The sequence below is a fragment of the Danio aesculapii genome, chromosome 2 (assembly GCF_903798145.1).
Source record: "Danio aesculapii chromosome 2, fDanAes4.1, whole genome shotgun sequence".
NCBI classification, from domain to species: domain Eukaryota; kingdom Metazoa; phylum Chordata; class Actinopteri; order Cypriniformes; family Danionidae; genus Danio; species Danio aesculapii.
In genome coordinates, this window is record NC_079436.1 from 9,195,257 (window position 1) to 9,217,260 (window position 22,004).

A 22,004-nucleotide genomic window follows, 5' to 3' on the forward strand; every position below is an offset into this window, starting at 1 on the left:
AAACCAGCTATGTCCAGCTTAAACCAGGCTGGTCAAGTTGGTTTTAGCTGGATTTAGCTGGTCGTTTTCCAGCCTTACCAGCTAGCCCAACCAGCCTAGGATTTTTCAGCAGGGAAGTTAAACAGATGTTGATGTTGTTCAAAATGTTACTTTTCAAAGGGGCTGTACTCATTATAGTATAGTATAAAAATTTAACTCATATTTAACTCAATATTTTAATTAATTCTGTCTGACGTTAGTGTGCTGTGGAATTTTCATTCAAAAATCATGTGACACTAGCGGTATCTAGTGGTTGTTTCCCAAATAGCAACCTCCCGCTCTCCCTGGTGAAGCAAGTATGGAAGTAACTGAAACTGCAGTTCATCGAAAATCCCAATAATATCGCGAATCCTGGCTCCATAATAGAGCAAATTTCTATTGACCCCACTGTTAAAATGGCTAACAGAAAAAAGGTGTTTACACCCTTGTACAAGGAACGATTTTGGTTCATAAAGCTAATATTACCCTACATGACAACTGTGAGAGGGGGAAATTTTTTTTATAACTCATCCGTTTCCTTTATATTAGGTTTGCATAATTAAGGGTGTGGCCACTTGAGTGACAGCTAGGTCTAGTTGGTCGCAGTCACTTCACCTCGGCTGATTCCGGCTGATTAGCCGCTGAACTTGGCATATTCATCATGTTTTTGTCTTGTTTTATGTGGCTTTACACAGTAAGTTGCTTTTTGGAATTATTTCCTGCAATTATCAGATACTATAGCATGCTGTGTGCACTTAATTATGCTCATAAACCATTCAAGTTGCCTCCATTTCCCAGGTGAGTGAAATTATATACTTATGTACCATCTCTATAAATGTATTTGTTTTAAGATAATTCATCATTTATAATTTTCTTTAGACCAGTAATGCACTCCAGAATCTGACAGATTAATTAGCTGTAGGCTCTAGATCAGTCATCTGAAATGTTTTCATACAGTTTTATGCTGGATTTCATCAATAGTCTTGCATTTACTAACACACACACACTATATTTGAAGTAATTCACGTTTTCCTCCTGTTGAAAAACGTCATAAGAACAATGCTGAGTGGCTCGATGTGTTACAACAGTGTTTTTAAAAGACTAAACACTTTATTGATATAGTGCACAACCAAGTACATGTTGTCAGAACAGAAACGAGTCGCAGGTAATGAAGTATTAAGCATTTCTCCCAAACAAAAACCTTTCTAAGCAAAATGGGTCGTCAGTGTTGTGTTTACAAATGTGCTGCAGCGAAGGTTTTGTTTTCAGTTCCCCGCTATGAGAGTGCAGCTGGACTCGCGTGTGGATTACAGTGCATGCGACACGCAACAGAAATATGTTTGTAAGAAACATTTCCACGTTTTCGCATCTGGAAATGGTGAAATCCAAATTGCCACTAGTCTGCTTTTAAAAAAAGATGCGGTTCCAGTTGGTGTTGATTGTCCTGTCTTTACAGATTCAGTAAGTGTGTGAACAATAGTCTTTGTTTGTTTATTCAGAGGCAAAGTTTGTTAGAATTGTCTACAGTAGTCACTGTTGCCAACTATTTTCAATGAAAAGGCGCTAAGTTCTGCCCGAAAAGTCGCTAGATTACGTCATACGTCAATTTGTGTATTACTGACATCATCACGTTCTACCACTACTGTTTGTTTAACAGCCTATGTTTAATAAAGGGGTATTTGTATTTGCACTACACTTTATATATGCATGTCAATTTAACAAAATGTATTGCTGTTTGAATACAGTATATTAATATAGATGTGTAGTGAACTTGCAGTACTCTCAGACATAATAAACTCAGACAAGTTCTGAAATTGTCACTTAAAACATTTGTGATTTTGAACAAGAATAGAATAAACGGTCAAACTGTTAAAATAAAGGAGAAGCAGATTGGTTTGACTGTACAAGGGAAATACCTTCACACTGCCGATGCTAAATCATTTGCCGTTGGAAGGCAGAGGGGTGATCTGCTGTCAGGCTGCAGGTGGGAGAGACTGCTGTACGAGGAGTGACTGGGCCGCCTGTCAGTGCTCTGAGGCGGGGGAGGGACCGATGGCATCATCCGCAGCTCGTTGAGAAGAGTAGGGATGCTACAGTATGGACACATGAGAGTCTATAAAAATCTACAGTAACACACACAAAAAAAGTCGCTAGATTTGTCGCTAGTCGCTTTTTAAAAAATTTGTCGCTGGGGGGTTTGAAAAGTCGCAAAATATAGCGACAAAGTAGCTAAGTTGGCAACACTGAGTACTCTTTCAGTTTTTTAAGACACACCTTAAAATATGTGCAATATCTATAGTCTATGATGTAATATCACTCCAATATTATGGGCTGAAACATCCGCTCTAAATCCTGCTCTCCAAGTGTAAACATGTAAACACCTTACAATCAAACTATTACCAATGTGTAGGATTTGTAGGATGGCGCGTTTTGTGACAGGATAGTCTATACACACACGGCTTTCTGACGCTACCTACCGAATGCATCCAAGTTACAGAGAAATGTGGAGGTTTTTTTTCTCCCATACAGCGTGCGGTATCAATCATTCCATTAAAACTACACTCTTCCAGCAGTTCCTTGCATACAAGATCTCGTTTGTCACAGGGGCATGCATGAAATGTTCCTGAATGAAATGAAAGTGCCAAACTGCCGTTAAAGTCTACAAATTAATCATTTGACAAGTAATTCAATTACTGATGTCCATGTAAATGCAGTCACCGTCTTTCTCACCTGTGTGTATGTTGGTTTGCCTCATCAGCGCAATGAAAATGAAAATCAGCGCATGCCCAAATTGAATGGCTTTGAACAGCAGGGGAGGGACTGTGTTTTCAAAGCTACTATGCTAACTGATAGCATTCTAGGAGATCACCTACTGCACCTTTAAGGCAATTAACCCTTATTGATGTTAACTATTTGAGAACAGTTTATGTAGACAAAACATAGACATTGTAGTGTTGCCGTAAAATAGCATGAGTGCTACGGTATTTTGTACAATTCACAAGTTTACATCTCACAATTTAGACTTTCAGCGAAACTAAAAACTAAACCTATCATTTCAAAACTGAAGAATAAGCCGGAAGAGCGCAACCTTTATCATGAAGCTCCTCCAGAATTTTACTGCAGCTGCGTGTTATAAACTCTTTTACAGTAAGAAAATGTCAGAACTGTGAGTTATAAACTAAAAGAAGTCAGAATTGCAAGATGTCCTCAAGTTAGAAATCAGAATTGTAAGACGAAGAGTGGAAAAAATTAGCTTTATAGCTACTGTCAAAAGCGTATTTTCTAATCAGTTATTATCTGTTCATACAAAAATTGTGTTCTATAATTTCCCTACTGCCCTCTACTAAATGTTACCGTCGTTATTTAGACACAAAATAATAACAGCACTTGGCTTGTCATTTAGAAAGGCACATGTTGCATCAGCATTCACTAATTTCTAGAAATGTGTCGTATTCATATCTGTCAGCATCCTAAAAGAGAACCTCTTGACTACTGATTGTCAGGTTATCCTTTCCAGATTGGGAAAGTGAGATGAATCAGCTTCTGATTGGTGTGTAGATCACTAATATAGGCCATGTCTTCACTAGTTAGTGTGAATCCAAACACCTGTGAATGAAACAAAAATATACAAACTATTAATTTCACCTGAACACTGGAATTTATAGGTAATGAGTCTCTGAGATCATCCATTCATTCATTCATTCATTTTATTTTTGGCTTAGTCCCTTTATTAATCAGGGGTCGCCACAGCGGAATGAACCGCCAACTTATCCAGCATACGTTTTACACAGTGGATGCCCTTTTAGCTGCAACCCCTCACTGGGAAACATCCATACACACTCAATCACACACATACACTACGGACAATTTAGCCTACCCAATTCTTCTATAGAGAAGTGAAGTGAATCTTTTCAAAGTTAACAACAAAAGAAAAAATATCATATGCTAATTAGGTGTGTTTCCATCAAGTTGTTGGAGTGGCTGAGTATAGTACTGGTAACATAATCTGCCTTTCCACAATCAGGTCAAACAGTTGTTTGCTTAACTGTTCTTTTGTGTGTCGATCCGGACCAGTTAGGATGAAACGGTTTCATTTTCCACTGTGGTGCTGATAACAGAACTCTCTGGAGTGTAATACAAATGCGTCAGTCATCGTGCTCTGTGCACCTGCAGTTGAGAAAAGCTAACTCTGAGCGGAAAAAGCGTGTCACGTCAGTCGTGTCTTTTTTCATTCTCCAATCAAATGAAAGCAGAGGCGGGGTTTCTGTGTTGTCAAGACGACTACAGAGACTTTTAAAGAGGGAGGAGAGATTAATGGTTGCTGTTTTAAATTATCCAGAACTGTACGACTTCACAAACTGTATATCACAATGTCATAAAATATTAAAATGATAACAAAATCAACAGCAACACTCATGTACAATACACAGTGGTTGCCTAGCAACTTATAAAGCGCACCGCACTACTATTTTTTCAAGAGTTCACACTTAGCTGACGATTGATTATAAAGCTTGTTTGGCATGCTGTCCTGGTAGAGAGCCCTGAGCTCATAGGATTCTCGAGCCTGGGGCTCCCTCCCTTTTGCAAGGCGAGAGGGTCGTTTGAGCTCAGGTAGATCTCGTGAACTCTCCTGCTGTAGTAGCTAATGAACAGATAGTGATTGCTCTTTAGAGATAACTACTTACTAGGAGCACATCTATAGTGCTGATTTGGATTAGTCAATTAACTCAAATTGCATGTATGTGTGTATATATATATATATATATATATATATATATATATATATATATATATATATATATATATATATGTATATATACATACACGTACATAAAAAACTGTATATGTTTTAAGGATATCTATTAGCTAGTGTGCTCTAAAACAGTGACAATATAAAACTAATAAAAATATACAAAGTTATTACTATTTACTACTTGAGTTTCTCATCAAATCTCAACCAATCAAATGCTCTTTAGCATCTGACATGCCCCACCCCTTTCAAGATGCTTCTCATTTGCTGCGCTTGATCTCAACCACTCTCACTGGCAGAGCGGTGATAAACTAAACGCCATTGGCTGTTTTTTTAAAGGGGAGGAGCTACTCTATGTCCCGCCCTCTTCACTTTTCAGTCGCGATTATGTCAAACATCAAATAAAAAAAATGCTCATTTTAAAGCACTTCACAGGACCTTTAAACAGCACACCGCTCTCATAAACGTGCGCCCTATACTGACACTGAGTAGAAGAAACTGTTCAATAAACAGTTTAATGTGCGCACAAAAGTATTCTTGTGGCTTGATAATATTCGGAGTGAACTACTGAAGTCTTATAGTCTGTTTTGAGGATATTTTTCTAACATTGAACAAGTCGAGATCGTTTCTGTCTATGGAGGATGAGGGAGCTCTCTGATTTCATCTAAAATATCTTAATTGGGATTCCGAAGATGAACGTAGGTCTCAGCTTTGACACGACATGAGGGTAATTAATAACAGAATTTACATTTTTGGGTGAATTTCTTGGATGAGAACTAAATCCAGCATAGGTAGTTCCTCTAATAATTCTAGGAACTGCGAAAACGTTTCTCTCTAGCCAAAACAAAAGCCTGTATTGTTTTCCAAGCTCACCTGAAGAGATGTTTTTCAACTTGGTCATTCCACATGAGTTGGGTCCCAGCTCACGTGTCTCCCATCATGCAACAAACTCAGGGCTGCCATTTCTGAATCCTCCAACCTGAACCCAAACACCTGAGCGGCACAGCATTATGAGTTTGGTTTAAAAAGGAATGATGCAACTATGATCAAGTACAAACTAAAAAAAAACGTTTAAAACAGGTGAGAATAAATAATCAATGATATTACCGAATTTAGACTTCATAATTTTCAAAGTAGTCGTGTCATGGATGTTTTCACACTGCATGACTCTCTGTGCAAGCGTTTTGTCGCTGCTTTGTTTACACTGCAAGATGGATCTGTGACAGGGGGTTTCACCCGCAATGACTTTACAATAGGAAGAATCGCTGACAACTTTGTCCAAACTACATCTCACAACCAAACACACCTACAGTGGTATATCTTTTGTTAATAACTACATAATAAGAAAGAAGACTTTAATGGGGTTTGAAGGAAATTTCTCCTCAACTTTTCTCTTCTTCGACCAGGTTGTGGTATTGCTCAGATGACGCGTCAAACAGACACGGGTGCTCCTGCCAAATTTACACTAGTTTTTCCTCCATTTCTTGGGTCCAAATAGACCCAAAAGAAGCTCTTTTAACTTCTTCCCCAACATCCCGCTAGCTTGCAGATACCAATACTAGTGGATGCTGCTCTCTCATTGGCTGTAGGTGATCACTGATGTTATTTTCAGTCAAAACTCATTTCACACGTCATGACTTTACGTCATCGACAGCTCCAGATATTTAGCACGCCAAATATCTCACGGGTGTCGGCAACTCACCGGCGATTCTCTCAGATGGTGTCTTTGATAGTTCACACAGTGTGATTGTTACTCGCGTGAATGAGCACTGATTTACCTGTGATTTCAGGCATTAAATGGCGATTTCTCAATCTGTCGGTGAGTCCAAATCGGGGCTAAAGTCATGCAGTCTGAACTTGGCATTAGTGGACGGTAGCTGTCTCTGGAAATTCTCAGCAGGCACACAATGTCATAAGACGTTAATATTAGGTTAGATTTAGTTTGTGACGTCAGGTGACCACAATTCAATGTCTAGCCAGCGTCTAAGGACAACATTATTTTTATGTCCAATAATGACATGAAATGACGCTGATATTTGGTTGATTTTAGGTTGTGTTGGAAAGTGACCAACATCCAACGTCCAGCCAACATCTTAAACCAACGTCATATTGACGTCAAATACTGACATTTATTCGTCAGGTATGGCAACCAAAATCCAACGTCTGATAGACGTCATAAGCTATGTTTCCATCCGAAAATGCGAATTAACTTTATGCGCAAAACTGGATTATCGCATAAAAGACGTGTGAATAAAGAAGTGTTTCCATCCAATGAGTAAAAGAGAACAAAATCGTCACTTCCTGATAATCTGACGCCAAATATCAACAGTAAAAACGGAATTTGCTGCAGTAGGAGAAGCTGCATGAATCTTTTCTTCATTTAATAAATGACTTGCGCCTCAGAAGGTAATGCTGACTTGCAGCGAACGTGCGGTGGCGTTTGAAGGCGTGAGACGTGGAGCACAGACACTCTTAATTCTGGAGGTCATTAATATTATGATAACACTAATGCTGAAACGGTTAAGGTGTTTTAGAATGACCAAAACAACATTTCAGATGTTTCACAATGTGCTCAGGCTGCTAGTTTGTCCATTCACACACAATTTCATCATCTTATGATCTGTTATTACAAAATCACATGACCTTTTTTAATGCGCATACTGGAATTTGTTCGATAAAAGTTTTTCCATCATAGTTTATGCGCATCTTTTCTTATCGAATGAAAAGTTTATCCTACTCAGTTATGCGCATGTTTTTTATGCGCATTTTCAACATTTAAGCACATTTTGGGCTACGTTAACACTGCGAGATTTAGTGCTCAAAAATGAGTTTTTTTCTCAGATCTGATTTTTTTGCATAGCTGTTCACATTGTTGTTATAAATGTGACCAATATCAGATATGCAGTGTGAACAGATCCTGTTCCTAAACTGACCCGCATGCGCAAAAGTACAGTTACGGACAGCATAAAATGTCTAATGGCCTGTTTCCACTGAGAGTCACAGTACGGTACGGTACAGGTCAGTACGGGTCACCTTTATCAGGCTTGCATTTCCACTGCCAAAAGGGTACCCTTTTGGTGGGCGTTTCAGATGACATAATTTTTAATAACGCAGTATGGGTTGTTCACATATCATATGAGAAGCTCTTCTCACAAAACAGATGCTTTAAACGCATAAATACTTGTGTATAAATGTTCATTACTAACCTTTCTATGAATATGATTTGATTATAACTGCAGATCAATGATAAATAGCCTACTGTAACGTCTGCGATTATATAAAATAAATAAATAAATGCAGCATATATGAACACATACAGACCCTTACAGTTTCCGATATGTTATCAATTACAGAAAAACTACACACAGCATACATTTAGTCCTTATTTGGGTTCAAAAACAACACGCAACATACAGTATAGCCCACAGTCAGACTGCAAACCTCTCATCTGTATCTTTAATCTTCACCAGCACATGTAACCTCTGTTATGAAGTAATTCCATCATTCCGAGGTCATAATAGTCCAAAAGGTGATGATAATAGTTAAAGATGGCAGTTTGTTCATGTTTTAGGTTGCAGAAAGCATCACTTGCTTCTTTGTTTTTTCCGGCTTCTCCTTTGTTTTTACACACTTCACTCGTTATTAATATGAGCTCAAAAAGTTCGTTATTTCAAATATAGACGCGCAACTGCGAGCTCTCTAGAGAAAATGAAGCCACTTGCGCTTTAGATGGGCTCGTAAACAACAATAGGACATATGTATATATTATTCAATGTAATGTCTCGGCTGTGTATTGAAAAATGGCGGTTCCTTTGTTTTCATTCTCCTGCTTCTGCGAATGACGTATCTCTGTTAACCAATAGCGTTCAGCTGCACGTCTAGCTCCTTTTGGTACCCTTTGCCAAAAAGTGGTACGGTACGGTTCGGTACGCCTTTTGACAGTGGAAACGGCCAAAAAAGCGTACCAAACCAAACCGTACCTTACCATACCACACAATGGAAATGGACCATGATTATGCACACAATGCGTGTACTGTACGAAGCACATTATTAGTAAATTAGTAAATTATGCTTAACATGATTATTGCCCTTTTCATAGATAATCGTGGTGTATTTCATGAACTATTCATGAGCTACTACTAATATGTATTTCGGCATATGAAATCTAAAATAAGTCACTTGTGATTGAAAACACTGATCATTTGTGATTTATGACAACCGCGGTGCGAGTCTTTCTGACCACCGGTGTAGTAAACTCATAAAGGGTTAATGAGCAGCCGCAGACTGAACTGTGAAGGCAGAGTTGGTTTATCTCTGTTTGCAGAGTTATTTCATTTTACTTCATTATAAACAGCAAACACGTGCAGAAGGGGGGTTTGGGTGCTTGAGCACCTGCCCCTTATTTTTTTCTTTTGGAGAGAAAGTTCATCCTTAAAATGAAAGTGCCTCTCTATGGATCCTCTATCCGCAACACCCCTCTATGGCTTTGCGATCAAACCGTGCCCCAATCGTTAACCAGATTAGTTAACAAGCACCAGTTATGCCTTCAAGAATTTTTTCATCATGAACAACCAACTTTCTGTGGTGAAGTAATCGCCCTGTGTGCCATTCTACTATGCTGCTGAGGAGTAGAGGATGTCTGCAGCACAGAATGATGATGCATGTCGCTCAAAGATTATGTAAAAGGCACATGAAATCTGACATGACCGTTCACACTGCGGTCGCAATGCAGAACATCAGATCTGTGTCTGATTTAAGACTACATGTGAAAGTGGCACAGATCTGACCTAAAAAGATCAGATTACATGCGGTTTGGGCTGTTCAAACTGTCATCACCTGAGTCACATGAGAAAAAAAAAAAGATTCGGGCCACATTTGTCTGCAGTGTGAACGTAGCCTTGGTGTTTCCATCAACTGTTTTTTTATGCGTACATTCAAAATGCGCATGAAAATAGGTGGATGGAAACAAAGCTATAGTGGTAACGTCCTCACAATGTCAAGCTGTAACATCATTAGATGTTGATATTTGGTTGATTTTAAGTTGGACACTGAAATATATGGATTATAGAAATAAATGTCTTATGTTTATTTTATTTTAGCTTATTTCAGGATGCTTCACCCAAAAATAAAAATTCTGTCATTTTTTACTTTCCCTAAACTTGTTTCTAACCTGATTGAGTTGCTTTCTTCTGTTGAACACAAAGAAAAATATAAGAATGCTGGAATGCAGCCATTGATTTACACAGTGATCTTTGGCTCGTACTATGGATGTCAATATCTGTTTTGTCCAATTCTTCAGAATATCTTGTTTTGCGTTCAACAGAAGAAAGAAATCATAAAAGTTTAGAACCGCTTAAGTGTGAGTTATGGTGAGAAATGTGTAATTTTTGGATGAACTATGGTTTTAAAGTTTGATGACATACTATTAATATATCATAATCTTGTGAACTTTTCTTTTGCCCCAAAACCACAGCGTTAAGATAAGATAACTTAGAACTTACTTGGCAGTTTTCATATATCCTGTCTGGTTTGGTGGACTTTGGAATTGTGACAACTCCATTCTGAAATGAAATGTAGAAGCAGATTAATGAATAACGTTATAACCGCTGTTATAATCATCATCATTCATGCGTTCATTTTCCTTCAGTTTAGTCCCTTTATTCATCAGGGGGCGCCAAAGCAGAATGAACCGCCAACCTATCCAGCATATGTTTTACACAGCAGATGCCCTTCCAGCTGCAACCCAGTACTGGGAAACATCCATACACACACATACACTACGGCTAATTTAGTTTATTCAATTCCCCTATAGCGCATGAAGGACTGTGAAGGGAAACCGGAGCACCCGGAGGAAACCCATGCTAACACTGAGAGAACATGCAAACTCCACACAGAAATGCCAACTGACCCAGGCAGGACTCGAATCAGCGACCTTTTTGCTGTGAGGCCACACTGCTAACCATTTATCAATATTCACTACTCACAAAAAGCTATGAATATCTAGCTTTAAGTTGAAATTTCACAATCCCCCACAAATGCACAACAACCATCACAGATCAACTTCATTTGACCTTCTTTACACTACCTGACAAAAGTCTTGTTGCCAATCCCAGTTGTAAGAGCAATAAATAATCACTTGACTTCAGGTTGATCATTTGGAAAAGTGGCAGAAGGCAGAATTTTCCAATGAATCATCTGTTGAGCTGCATCTAAATCATCACAAATACTGCAGAAGAAGCAGCTGCATCAAGACATTTGTGCTACCCATTACATTACAAACCACAGGTTAGGGCAGATTCTTCAGCAGGATAGCGCTCCTTCTCATACTTCAGCCTCCACATCTAAGTTCCTGAAAGCAAAGAAGGTCAAGGTTCTCCTGGATTGGCCAGTCCAGCCACCAGACATGAATATTATTGAGCACTTCTGGGGTAAGATAGAGGAGCAGGCATTAAAGATGAATCTAAAGAATCTTGATGAACTCTGCGAGTCCTGCAAGAACTCTTTCTTTGCCATTCCAGATGACTTTATTAATAAGCTCTTTGAGTCATTGCAGAGATGTATGGATGCAGTCCTCCAAGCTCATGGGAGTCATACACAATATTAGTTCTTTTCCCACTGCACCATGACTTTATATTCTATACTGGACATTATTTCTGTTAAGTGACAAGACTTTTATCCAAGCAATGTCAGACCTTACTGTCCTAATTAAATAATTAAAAATCAAGGCACTATCATGTTTTATTTAGGTAAAAAAAGTAATCTATTGGCCTTTGCCTTTCATATAAGCCAATTCTGATACCAAATGATCAACTGGAAGTCAAGTTATTATTTGTTCCGAAAACTTGGATAGACGACAAGACTTTTGATGGTACATGTTTAACTGTTCAGTGTTCCTGTAGTTTTTGCTGAACTTTGCTGTTCAAACTAGTGTTTAATCCTCGTATCAGGCGTCTTACGGGTGCTGAAAATGCTTAAAAATGCTTGAATTTGAATCTACTGTTTTCAAGGTTAAAAAAAACAGTCTGAGATGATTCGCGCTTTATGACATGGTGTGTTATCCTGCTGGAGGTAGACATCAGAAGATGGGTACACTGTGGTCATAAAGGGATGAACATGGTCAGCAACAATACTCAGGTAGGCTGTGGTGTTGACACGATGCTCAATTGGTACTAATGGGTTCAAAGTGTACCAAGAAAATATCCCCCACACCATTACACCACCACCACCAGCCTGAACCGCTGATTCAAGGCAGGATGGATCCATGCTTTTATATCATTGGTGCCACATTCTGACCCTACCATCCAAATTTTGCAGCAGAAATCGAGACTCATCAGACCAGGAAACTTAGATTTTGGATAAAGCATGCTAAAAAATGTAATTGTTTTGTGTTTGTGATAATGAACCTATCTTGGTAAATGGGTAATAAGAAATAACATAAAATAAATCTATTTGCTGTGCATGTGCCAGTAGCGTGGTCTGCCTTGCTACAGCAGCAGAAAACTACACCGGGTGCCACTCCTGTCAGCGAAGAACAGGAAACTGAGACTACAATTCACACAGGCTCACCAAAATTGGACAATAGACTAGAAAAACGTTGCCTGGTCTGATGAGTCTTGATTTCTGCTGCGACATTTGGATGGTAGGGTCAGAATTTGGCGCCAACGATATAAAAGCATGGATCCATCCTGCCTTGAATCAGCGGTTCAGGCTGGTGGTGGTAGTGTAATGGTGTGGGGGATATTTTCTTGGTACACTTTGGGCCCATTAGTACCAATTGAGCACCGTGTCAATGCCACAGCCTACCTGAGTATTGTTGCTGACCATGTCCATCCCTTTATGAGCACAGTGTACCCATCTTCTGATGTCTACCTCCACCAGGATAACACACCATGTCATAAAGCGCAAATCATCTCAGACTGGTTTTTTGAACATGACAATAAGTTCACTGTAGTAAATGGCCTTCACAGTCACCAGATCTCAATGCAAAAGAGCACCTTTGGGATGTGGTGGAATGGGAGATTCACAGCCGACAAATCTGCAGCAACTGCGTGATTCTATCATGTCAATATGGACCAACATCTCTGAGGAATATTTCCAGTACCTTGTTGAATCTATGCCACGATTAAGGCAGTTCTGAAGGCAAAAGCGGGTCCAACCTGGTACTAGTAAGATGTACCTAATAAAGTGATCGGTGTGTGTGTGTAAAATATATATATATATATATATATAGATATTACGTGCATTCTTTAATCTTAAAATTTACATTTGTTTTCCTTTCAAAGTGTGCAGACAATATATAGTATATATAGTAATTTATTCAAATTTGGAACAACATAATTGGGTAAATAATCTCTTTAAAGTGCTGGAAAACATGTAATGAAAGCAAACTGCACCTGAATACTCCAGCGGATGCAGATTTGTGAAGCGCTGCGGCCGTATTTCCTGGCGAGCTCCAGGATTTGTGGGTGAGTGAGAGCTTGACCTTTGGCCAGAGGACAGTAGCCTTCAAAAACAATGTTATCCTTCCGGCAATGTTCAACCAGCTTCATTGGCTGCTGGAAAGGATGAAACTCCACCTGCAAGTGCAGCCAACACCAGTGAAACACAACCAAACTGAAAAAAACTGCATTCATTACAGCAGTCCATCTCCATGTGTATTAATAAAGTAGAGTTCTTTTGGATATATTTGAGACCTTACAGCAAGCAAGAATGCCACCAGCTGTGGTTTATACATGACTTATTGCAGTGTTTCCCAAACCCTGTTACTGGAGGCACACATAAATAGTTTGGAGGTCTCCCTTATCTGATCCATTAACTTCATGTTTTGGAGTCTCTTGTTATGTTCTGATGAGTGTGATTCAGGTGTGTTTGATTAGAGCGAGGTTGAAAATGTGGACCGTTGGTGTGCCTATAGAAACAGGGTTGGGATTCGGGAAACACTGACTTATTCACATTTTCTTTTCAGCTTAGTCCCTTAATTAATGTCTGGTCGCCACAGCGGAATGAACCACCAACTTATCCAGCACATATTTTACATGGTGGATACCCTTCCAGCTTCAGCCCATCATTGGGAAACACCCATACAGTCTCATTCACACATATACACTACGGCCAATTTAGCTTTCACAATTCATCTATAGTGCATGTCTTTGGACTATGGGGGAAATCCACATGAACACGGGAAGAACATGCTGACTTGTTGTATTTGTTTAATGTTAAAAGACAAAAGAATTCAATCAGACATACTTGGTTAACATGAGGCACGATTCCACCGCAATCCTTCAACTCGTTCAGGTGAGGGATCAGAAAGTTACTCACTCCAATAGCACGACACAAACCTGTAAGATGAGGAGGGACTTTACATACAAACTTTACCTGCAGCCATTTCAGAACAGAAGAATGAGCCTAAAAGAGCATAACCTTCATCATAAAGCTCCTCCAGAGCTCTCCAAGTCTCCAGTCGAACCTCTTGACTGGAGCGACCGGGAACCATGGAGTCCGGCCAGTGCATCAGGTACAGGTCTAGCAAAAGAAGATGATTCAGAAGCAATTACAAAGACATAATTACAATGTAATGCTGATGCAACGCTGATTTTTTTAGCCCCACTTTATATTTTCAACAATTTCTGTTTAACGGAGAGATTTTTTGCAACACATTTCTAAACATAATAGTTTTATTAACGTAATTTCTAATAACTGATTTATTTTATCTTTGCCATGATGACAGTAAATAATATTTGACTAGATATTTTTCAAGACACTTCTATACAGCTTAAAGTGACATTTAAAAGCGTAACTAGGTTAACTTAGCAAGTTAGGGTAATTAGGCAAATCGGTGTCTAACAATGATTGGATCTGTAGACCAGTGTTTCCCAACCCTGTTCCTGAAGGCACACCAACAGTACACATTTTCAACCTCTCCATAATCAAACACACCTGAATTAACTCAGCAGAACATTAGAAAAGACCCCAAAACCTGACACGAATGGGTCACATAAGGGAGACATACAAAATATGTACTGTTGGTGTGCCTCTAGGAACAGGGTTGGGAAACACTGCTGTAGACAACCGAAAAAATATAGTAGTATTGACCTTAAAATGGTTTTTTAAAAAGTAAAACCGGCTTTTATTCTAGCCAAAATAAAACAAAATAGACTTTCTCTAGAAGAAAAAATATTACAGGAAATACTGTGAAAAATCCCTGGCTCTGTTCATCATCATTTGGGAAATATTTGAAAATGAAATTCACAGAAGGGTGAATAATTTTGACCTGTATATCCTATGAATAAAATAAAAAAGTCTGTTGTTTCACATTATCCTCTGGTTTATTTCATGGTTTCACCAAATGCATTGTTTACGGTATTACTTTTTCAGAATTTATATGAGCGCAATATTACACGCCATTGCAGGGGTGCAGACAGAAATATGAACATTGGCGTTGTGAAAAAGCTGCAATCTTAATAGTACAATGTTTACATTTGATCATATATAAGGGCTGCACAATATTTCGCTAAATTATTGTTATCTTGATAATAGTATAGGCATTATACATATCGCAGATGTTTGATAAATATTTATTTTATGTATAGGTCGTTCATCTAAATTTGCCATATCAGGTGGGGCCTTGATATATTTATCCCCACCTCTCCTAAGGTGAACCCAGAGCTGAAAATAAACACTAATGGTGGAAGTCAGACGAGGAAAATGACAACAGTCGATCAGTCTGAATATCTGCTGAGGTTTTCACTCATTCATAGTGCTTTACAGACTAGGGGCTCTATTTTAATGATCTAAGCGCAAAGTCTAAATAATAAGCATTATTATTGCTTATTGCTATTGCTACCACTTTTGCTATTTAAGGATGGAAAAATACGCACATGATCTAATAGGGTTGTGATTATTCTCTTAATGAGTTATTGGTGTGTTTTGAGCATAACGTGCATTAAACCAATCAGAGTCTCATCTCACGTTCCCTTTAAGAGTCAGTTGCGTCGTGCCATGGCGCATTTGCTATTTACATGGTGGACTTTGTAAGTGCAAAAACTGAACGCTTTACAACCGAGAAAACAGTTAAACAAATCATCTGCAGTGCGAGGATTAAGAATGAGCCACCTATTAAGCAACGTGTTAGCTTTTGGATCTGCATAGGTGCATAACTAACATGCTTTGCGCTGGACAATGTGCCAAAAAAGTGCCTTAACACACCTATTTTTCTAGACCAGAACACTCATGAGTCCACAAAGTGGTGCAAAGGGATGCAAAGGGACTTGCTATTTAAACGACATGGTGCAAAACATGAAAATTATTGTTACGCTGGTCTGAAAATTGCAATAAATCACTCCAAACACATCTTGCAGCTTATTTCGCTGGGTGTATGATAGGGCCCTAAATGTTTCCACATTGACAGTTATTTAGTCTGAATCAGATTTGAAATCTGTTTATTTTAATATCTTTAATTAAATAAATGATTTACAAACATAGCTAATAAAAGCAGCATTAATAGGGAAATGTTATATCGTAAGCAATATCGGTATCGCAATACTCAACATCGCATATTTTTCCAGTATCGTGCAGCCTTATCACAAATAAATACATTTCTGAGCATGTACTTTAAAATGGAAATATGAAGCAGTCCTTTACATGTAGACTACATATAAACTATTAATTGATTCAATTACAGAAATTGTACTATATCGTGATGTACAGCTGAAGTCACAATTAGCCCTCCTGTGATTTTTTTCTTCTTCAATTATTTCCCAAATGATGTTTAACACAGCAAGGAATTTTTTTACAGTATTTCCTATAATATTTTTTCTTCTGGAGAAAGTCTTATTTTTATTTTATTTTTTTTTGGTTAAAATACAAGCAGTTTTTAATTTTTAAAAAACATTTTAAGGTCAACATTATTATCCCTCGTAAGCAATATTTTTTACGAATATTTTTTCGTGAGCAACTTGCCTAATTAACCCAGTTAAGCCTTTAAATTTCACTTTTTAGCTAAAAACTAGTATCTTGAAAAATATCTAGGCAAATATTATGTACTGTAATCATGATAAAGATAAAATAAATCAGTTATTAGAAATTACGTTAATAAAACTATTATGTTTAGAAATGTGTTGAAAAAAAATCTTTCCATTGATTCAAAAATTGGGGAAAAACATACAGGGGGGCTAGTAATTCAGGACGGCTAATAATTGCATTATAATTACATTACATTACATTTATTTTTATCAGATTTCCCAGCCCTAGTCACATGCTATTTACTAATGCCTTGGAGGGGAGAGGTGTCCAACCTACAGCATCTAAACACTGGGGTACCTCAGGGCTCAGTTCTTGGGCCACTTCTCTTCTCCATCTACACGACATCTTTAGGACCAGTCATCCAGAAACATGGATTTTCCTACCTCTGCTATGCTGATGACACCCAGCTATACCTCTCTTTTCACCCTGATGATCCCTCGGTTCCAGCTCGCATTTCAGCCTGCCTGTCAGACATTTCACACTGGATGAAAGATCATCATCTTCAGCTTAACCTCACGAAAACAGAAATGCTTGAAGTTTCTGCCATCCCGACTCTACACCATAACTTTTCAATCCAGATGGATGGGGCAATCGTTACTGCATCCAAAATGGTAAAAAGCCTTGGAGTAACGATTGATGACCAACTAAACTTCTCTGACCACATTTCTAGAACTGCTCGATCTTGCAGATTCGCACTCTACAACATCAGAAAGGTCCGACCCTTCCTATCTGAACATACAGCTCAACTCATTGTTCAAGCTCTTGTTCTCTCCAAACTGGACTATTGCAACTCTCTACTAGCCGGGCTTCCAGCTAATTCTATCAAACCTCTTCAGCTGCTTCAGAATGCAGCAGCACGAGTGGTCTTTGATGAACCCAAAAGAGCACATGTCACTCCGCTACTCACCCGTTTGCACTGGCTGCCAGTTGCTGCTCGCATCAAATTCAAAGCTCTGATGTTTGCTTACAAAGCGACCTCTGGCTTTGCTCCTTCGTATCTGCTCTTACTTCTGCAGATTTATGTGCCCTCCAGAAACTTGCGTTCTGTGAATGAACGTCGCCTTGTGGTTGCATCCCTAAGAGGGAAGAAATCACTTTCCCGAACTCTCGCATTCAATCTGGCCAGTTGGTGGAATGAACTCCCTAACTGCATCAGAACGGCAGAGTCACTTGCTGTCTTCAAGAAACGACTAAAAACTCAACTGTTTAGTCTCCACTTTCCTTCCTAATCTTAACTGCCTCTCTGGCTATACCACTAACTGTACTCTCTCTCTCAAAAAAAAAAAAAAAAATTAAAAACTTTACTAATGCTTTGCTTCTTAGACTTTACACACCTGAAACTTGTCTCTAGCACTTGTTCACTGCTGCTCTTATAGTTGTTTAAAATGCTTCCTTGTCCTCATTTGTAAGTCGCTTTGGATAAAAGCGTCTGCTAAATGTAAATGTAAAGCTTAAGATTGTGACATTTTTTTACCTAAATAATCTACCCCCAGCCTAGCACATGAATCCCGACAGGCTTGTTTGGTGCTCTGATAGCCGTAATCTCCAGGCCATAGTTTGGTGGTGATCCATAGTTCCTTTCGCTGTACTCCACTCTCAGCCACTGCTTTCCCCAGAGCCTCCTCACAACCGTAACGCTTGGCTGTGTCGATGTGCCTTATGCCACACTCCTGTAGAGCATAAAGCACTGCTTCATGACTGTAGCCTCCATAATGAGATGTACCTGAGGAATGAGAGAGGACAGCAATTCAAAGATAAGTGTATAGACCATTTTGAGAGATGTAAACAAAAACAATGGTCCCAACATATTTCCTGTTTTACAATTTTAATTTCTGTAGCTTCCGAGAATCCAAAAAGAGCCACATATTGATAAATAATGTTATGATAGCTGATTTAACATTAAGTTGTGATTGAATTGCCTCTTTATACAGTTATGAAATAGTTTGATAACAAGCAGGAAATGTTGATGGGCCAATGACAAGACCACATTGAAATGGTCTATAAGTGACGAGACTTCTAAAATACATACAAAACATTACTGGCTGTGTTTGCTAGTTATGGTGTCATGAACAAACAACTAATATGGCAAGCCATTTTAACAATCCTTAAAAGTGATAAAAAAAACAGTATCTGTTATTAGATTACTTTTAGATATTATATTTTCAATTAAGTACTAGTATTTATCCATTGTATACAAATTGCTTGTCAGATACTATTTTAGACACATGTACCTATTAAAAAGTAGGGTTATCAAAAGTATCGAATTCGATACCTGTCGATACTGACATTTCAAAAAGTACCGATTGGTACCAAACTTGATACTTTTGACAACACAATTAACTAGACTCTAGTACTAAAGGACAATGTATTCTTCTGTGTCGAGTGAAAGCGATAGGTCCGGTGTAGTCTTAACATAGTTAAATTACAATCAAACAGCAGCAATAAATTAGGAATGAAACTGAAGTTAAGATTGTCAATTTTTTCCCATATAGTGATGTATTTCCAATTGAACTGGTGTTAAAATTAGAAAGAAAAGAAGTGCGGTGCATGATTTCATTCTTTGCAAACCGATTGAATTATTGGAAGATGAGTGTTGCTAACAAAATGGAGAAAGATTTGTGAACGGGTGAAGGCCATAGACTGTAAAAGACAGGTTTCTGAAGAGCGCAAATGACGCTACAAGTAGACGTGGCCAATCGTCGCCATTTTGTTTACACGTCATCGCACTGACCGAGGGTAACCAAACAAGGTAAAAGAGGCGGAGCGTCAGCGGAGCTACAGAAGCCTGCTAGCATTTTGATTAGAATTTCTTTGGGAAAAACGCTCAATACTTCATAACCTGCTAATCATTTGTGTTCTGACCACATGTGCTTGGTTGTACACTATATCAATAAGTGAAGGTGTGAAGGCAGAGCAGAAACAAGACACATATTTTGATTTGATTAGATTTTTTAGGTTTTATTAAAGATTATAAGTGGACAGATTGCACAGATACAGTGCACAGATGTAGTGTTTATAACAAGCACTACTATATACATATACAAATAAGACACGCATACTTATTTGTTACATGCTAGCAGAGTTGGGTGTAACGCGTTTCTGTATTCTAATTACATTTTTGAGGGATGCAGTAATGTAAGAAATTACATTATGAATGTGTAATTTCATTAGAGTTACTGAAAATCAGTGTAATTGCGTGACTTATGTTACAAATTTAGTTTTAGAAGAAAAAAAATCACGTTAAAAAAATCTTTTAAATGACGTTTTCTGCTGCAACGTCATTTAATAAGCATGCAATTTTAAATTGCTGGAGAACGCGAGCTGAAATAGCTGCTGTCGATAGCGGTTGCTTCTTGAAGTGGAAATACAGACATTACTTTGATTTCATTAAGTGTAAAAACTAAAATATTCCTAAGAAATGCAGTCTATGTCCAGTCTCTAAAGAACTTTCCACTGCTTTTAACTCGACCAAAAACTTGTTCAAGCTCTTGAACAGAAAGCAGTCTATGACAATACTCGTCACCAAGGAGGACACTTGCGCCCAAAAACACGGCGGTCCAACTCAGCCTAAACAGGTTAAATTGGATTTTTGTGCAGGATCGGGAGTAATGGTACCTTCTGAATGTGAAGAGAAGTGTAGCTGCTTATGGGGCCGTTCACATATTGTGTATTTTGCGCACACAATTTCGTTATTTCCAATCGAGGTGCTCGTCTTGTGTGCATATTGCAAACGCTCGCTGTTTTTTTTTTTTTTTAAATATGCTAAAAGGTAAACAAATTGGGATCACATACAAAGGAAACAAAACAACAACACAAACTGATGAAAAAACACAAAAAAACAACAATACAGTCAGGTACTGGCACATGCGTGTGCTTGCGTGTATGTGTGTGCATGTAAAGGTAATTAGATGGACAGGTCAGAGTACATACATAAGAGAGAAAAATAAATTATAATATATATGATGGAAATAACAGATAAGTAATTAGTAATGTAATCAGATTACAATTTTCCTGTAGTATCAGTAATTTGTAATCTATTACTTTTTTTAAGTAACTTACCCAACACGCTAGCACCCTTAAATAAATAGCAGAAGTTATTAATCAGGTATACTAGTTACAAATTATTATTTTTTTGCCATTGACTTCTAAAAGGATCTGTTTATGAGATTTCAACTACTCGTTTTATACTAATAGTATGTCATTATAGGTACTAAGAATGTGTGATTTTTTTAATACTCGTATCATCTGTTTAGTTACACATGTTACTAGTATTTCATTGCATACTAGTCCTTATTTATTAGAGTAGGCTTCTAGTAAAGATTAGCTACATTTAATAGATTATATGTTAACAAAGCTTGCCATACACAGCCATCGGAATGTTACCAAACACTACGTTATCAAAACATAAGCTGACACACGCCGGTAAATGACTCACGAGTCAACCAGACAGCTTGTTTAAGTCGCCTTATTATTATATTGTTTACTGAGCCATACAGATAGCAGCGAGCAGAAAGCACACTAGAATAGCTCTATTTGTGGCTGTGTTCAGTAAGAAGCAGTTTAAACATCAAAGCTCAAACGTTATGTGTCACTGCATGCATATTTCACACACTAGTTTGTTCTCACCCAAACCCAGAATGGGAATGTTCAGTCCATTGTGGAGCGGTACCGCTGGACAGGACAGCGCAGTGCAGCTAGTGGGATTTGTCATCGTATTTTACTATACAGCTCACCGGGTAAGTTACCCATGTAACAAAACCGTACCAGTTATGCAACTCACTAGCGCTTTCTACAGGAACGAACACTCAATGGCAAGCACAATGCTTTTCAACGACGCCTATGGGGATTTAAAGACCATAAAGCACAAAATCTGCATTAAATCTATCAATTTACTTCAATAAATAGTTTTAAGAGAAATATTTTGAATTAACAAACTGGACGCGTTTATAAAAACAAAACATACTGAACTAATGTTCAAAAGAATCATTCAGACACGTTTGACTCCTCGAGTCAGTGAACCGACAAATCCAGTTTCTCATGAGGCGTAGGAGAGTTGAATAGTTTTTGTAAATGCAAATCACATTTAGCCTCAACTCATTAGCTAAATCATGCCTGTAATTTAGTGAACAGTAATGTAATGTAACGCTTACATTGCTTACAATTGTATGATAAAGAGCAAAGTATACCAACAACATTAATCTCTACCCTCGACCTT

The 22,004-nt window shown here is 38.2% G+C and overlaps 1 protein-coding gene across 2 annotated transcripts; it reads right to left on the bottom strand.

Moving 5' to 3' along the window:
* Positions 1-1,106: 1,106 nt before the first annotated feature.
* zgc:110366 (uncharacterized protein LOC550476 homolog) lies at positions 1,107-21,717 on the bottom strand. 2 transcript variants are annotated; one of them, XM_056472235.1, is made up of 8 exons: positions 21,416-21,717; positions 18,264-18,512; positions 14,189-14,290; positions 14,015-14,106; positions 13,162-13,344; positions 10,270-10,329; positions 5,642-5,761; positions 3,535-3,624 (listed from the first exon to the last, which is right to left on the bottom strand). In XM_056472235.1, exons 1-7 carry the CDS (start codon positions 21,498-21,500, stop codon positions 5,666-5,668), a joined length of 867 nt encoding a protein of 288 aa, XP_056328210.1. In that variant the 5' UTR covers positions 21,501-21,717; the 3' UTR covers positions 3,535-3,624; positions 5,642-5,665. The 2 variants fall into 2 exon arrangements, with proteins under 2 accessions (XP_056328199.1, XP_056328210.1); XM_056472224.1 differs by lacking the exon at positions 5,642-5,761 and having other exon boundaries at positions 1,107-3,624.
* Positions 21,718-22,004: the final 287 nt, after the last annotated feature.

Excerpts from the sequence above, each read along its gene's own strand:
- zgc:110366 (XM_056472224.1), bottom strand. The coding sequence starts at position 21,500 with ATGACAAATCCCACTAGCTGCACTGCGCTGTCCTGTCCAGCGGTACCG. Across the intron at positions 18,513-21,415 it reads CATTCCCATTCTGGGTTTGG|GTACATCTCATTATGGAGGC; the intron begins GTGAGAACAAAC and ends CTCATTCCTCAG. Across the intron at positions 14,291-18,263 it reads GCTGGGGGTAGATTATTTAG|ACCTGTACCTGATGCACTGG; the intron begins GTAAAAAAATGT and ends TTCTTTTGCTAG.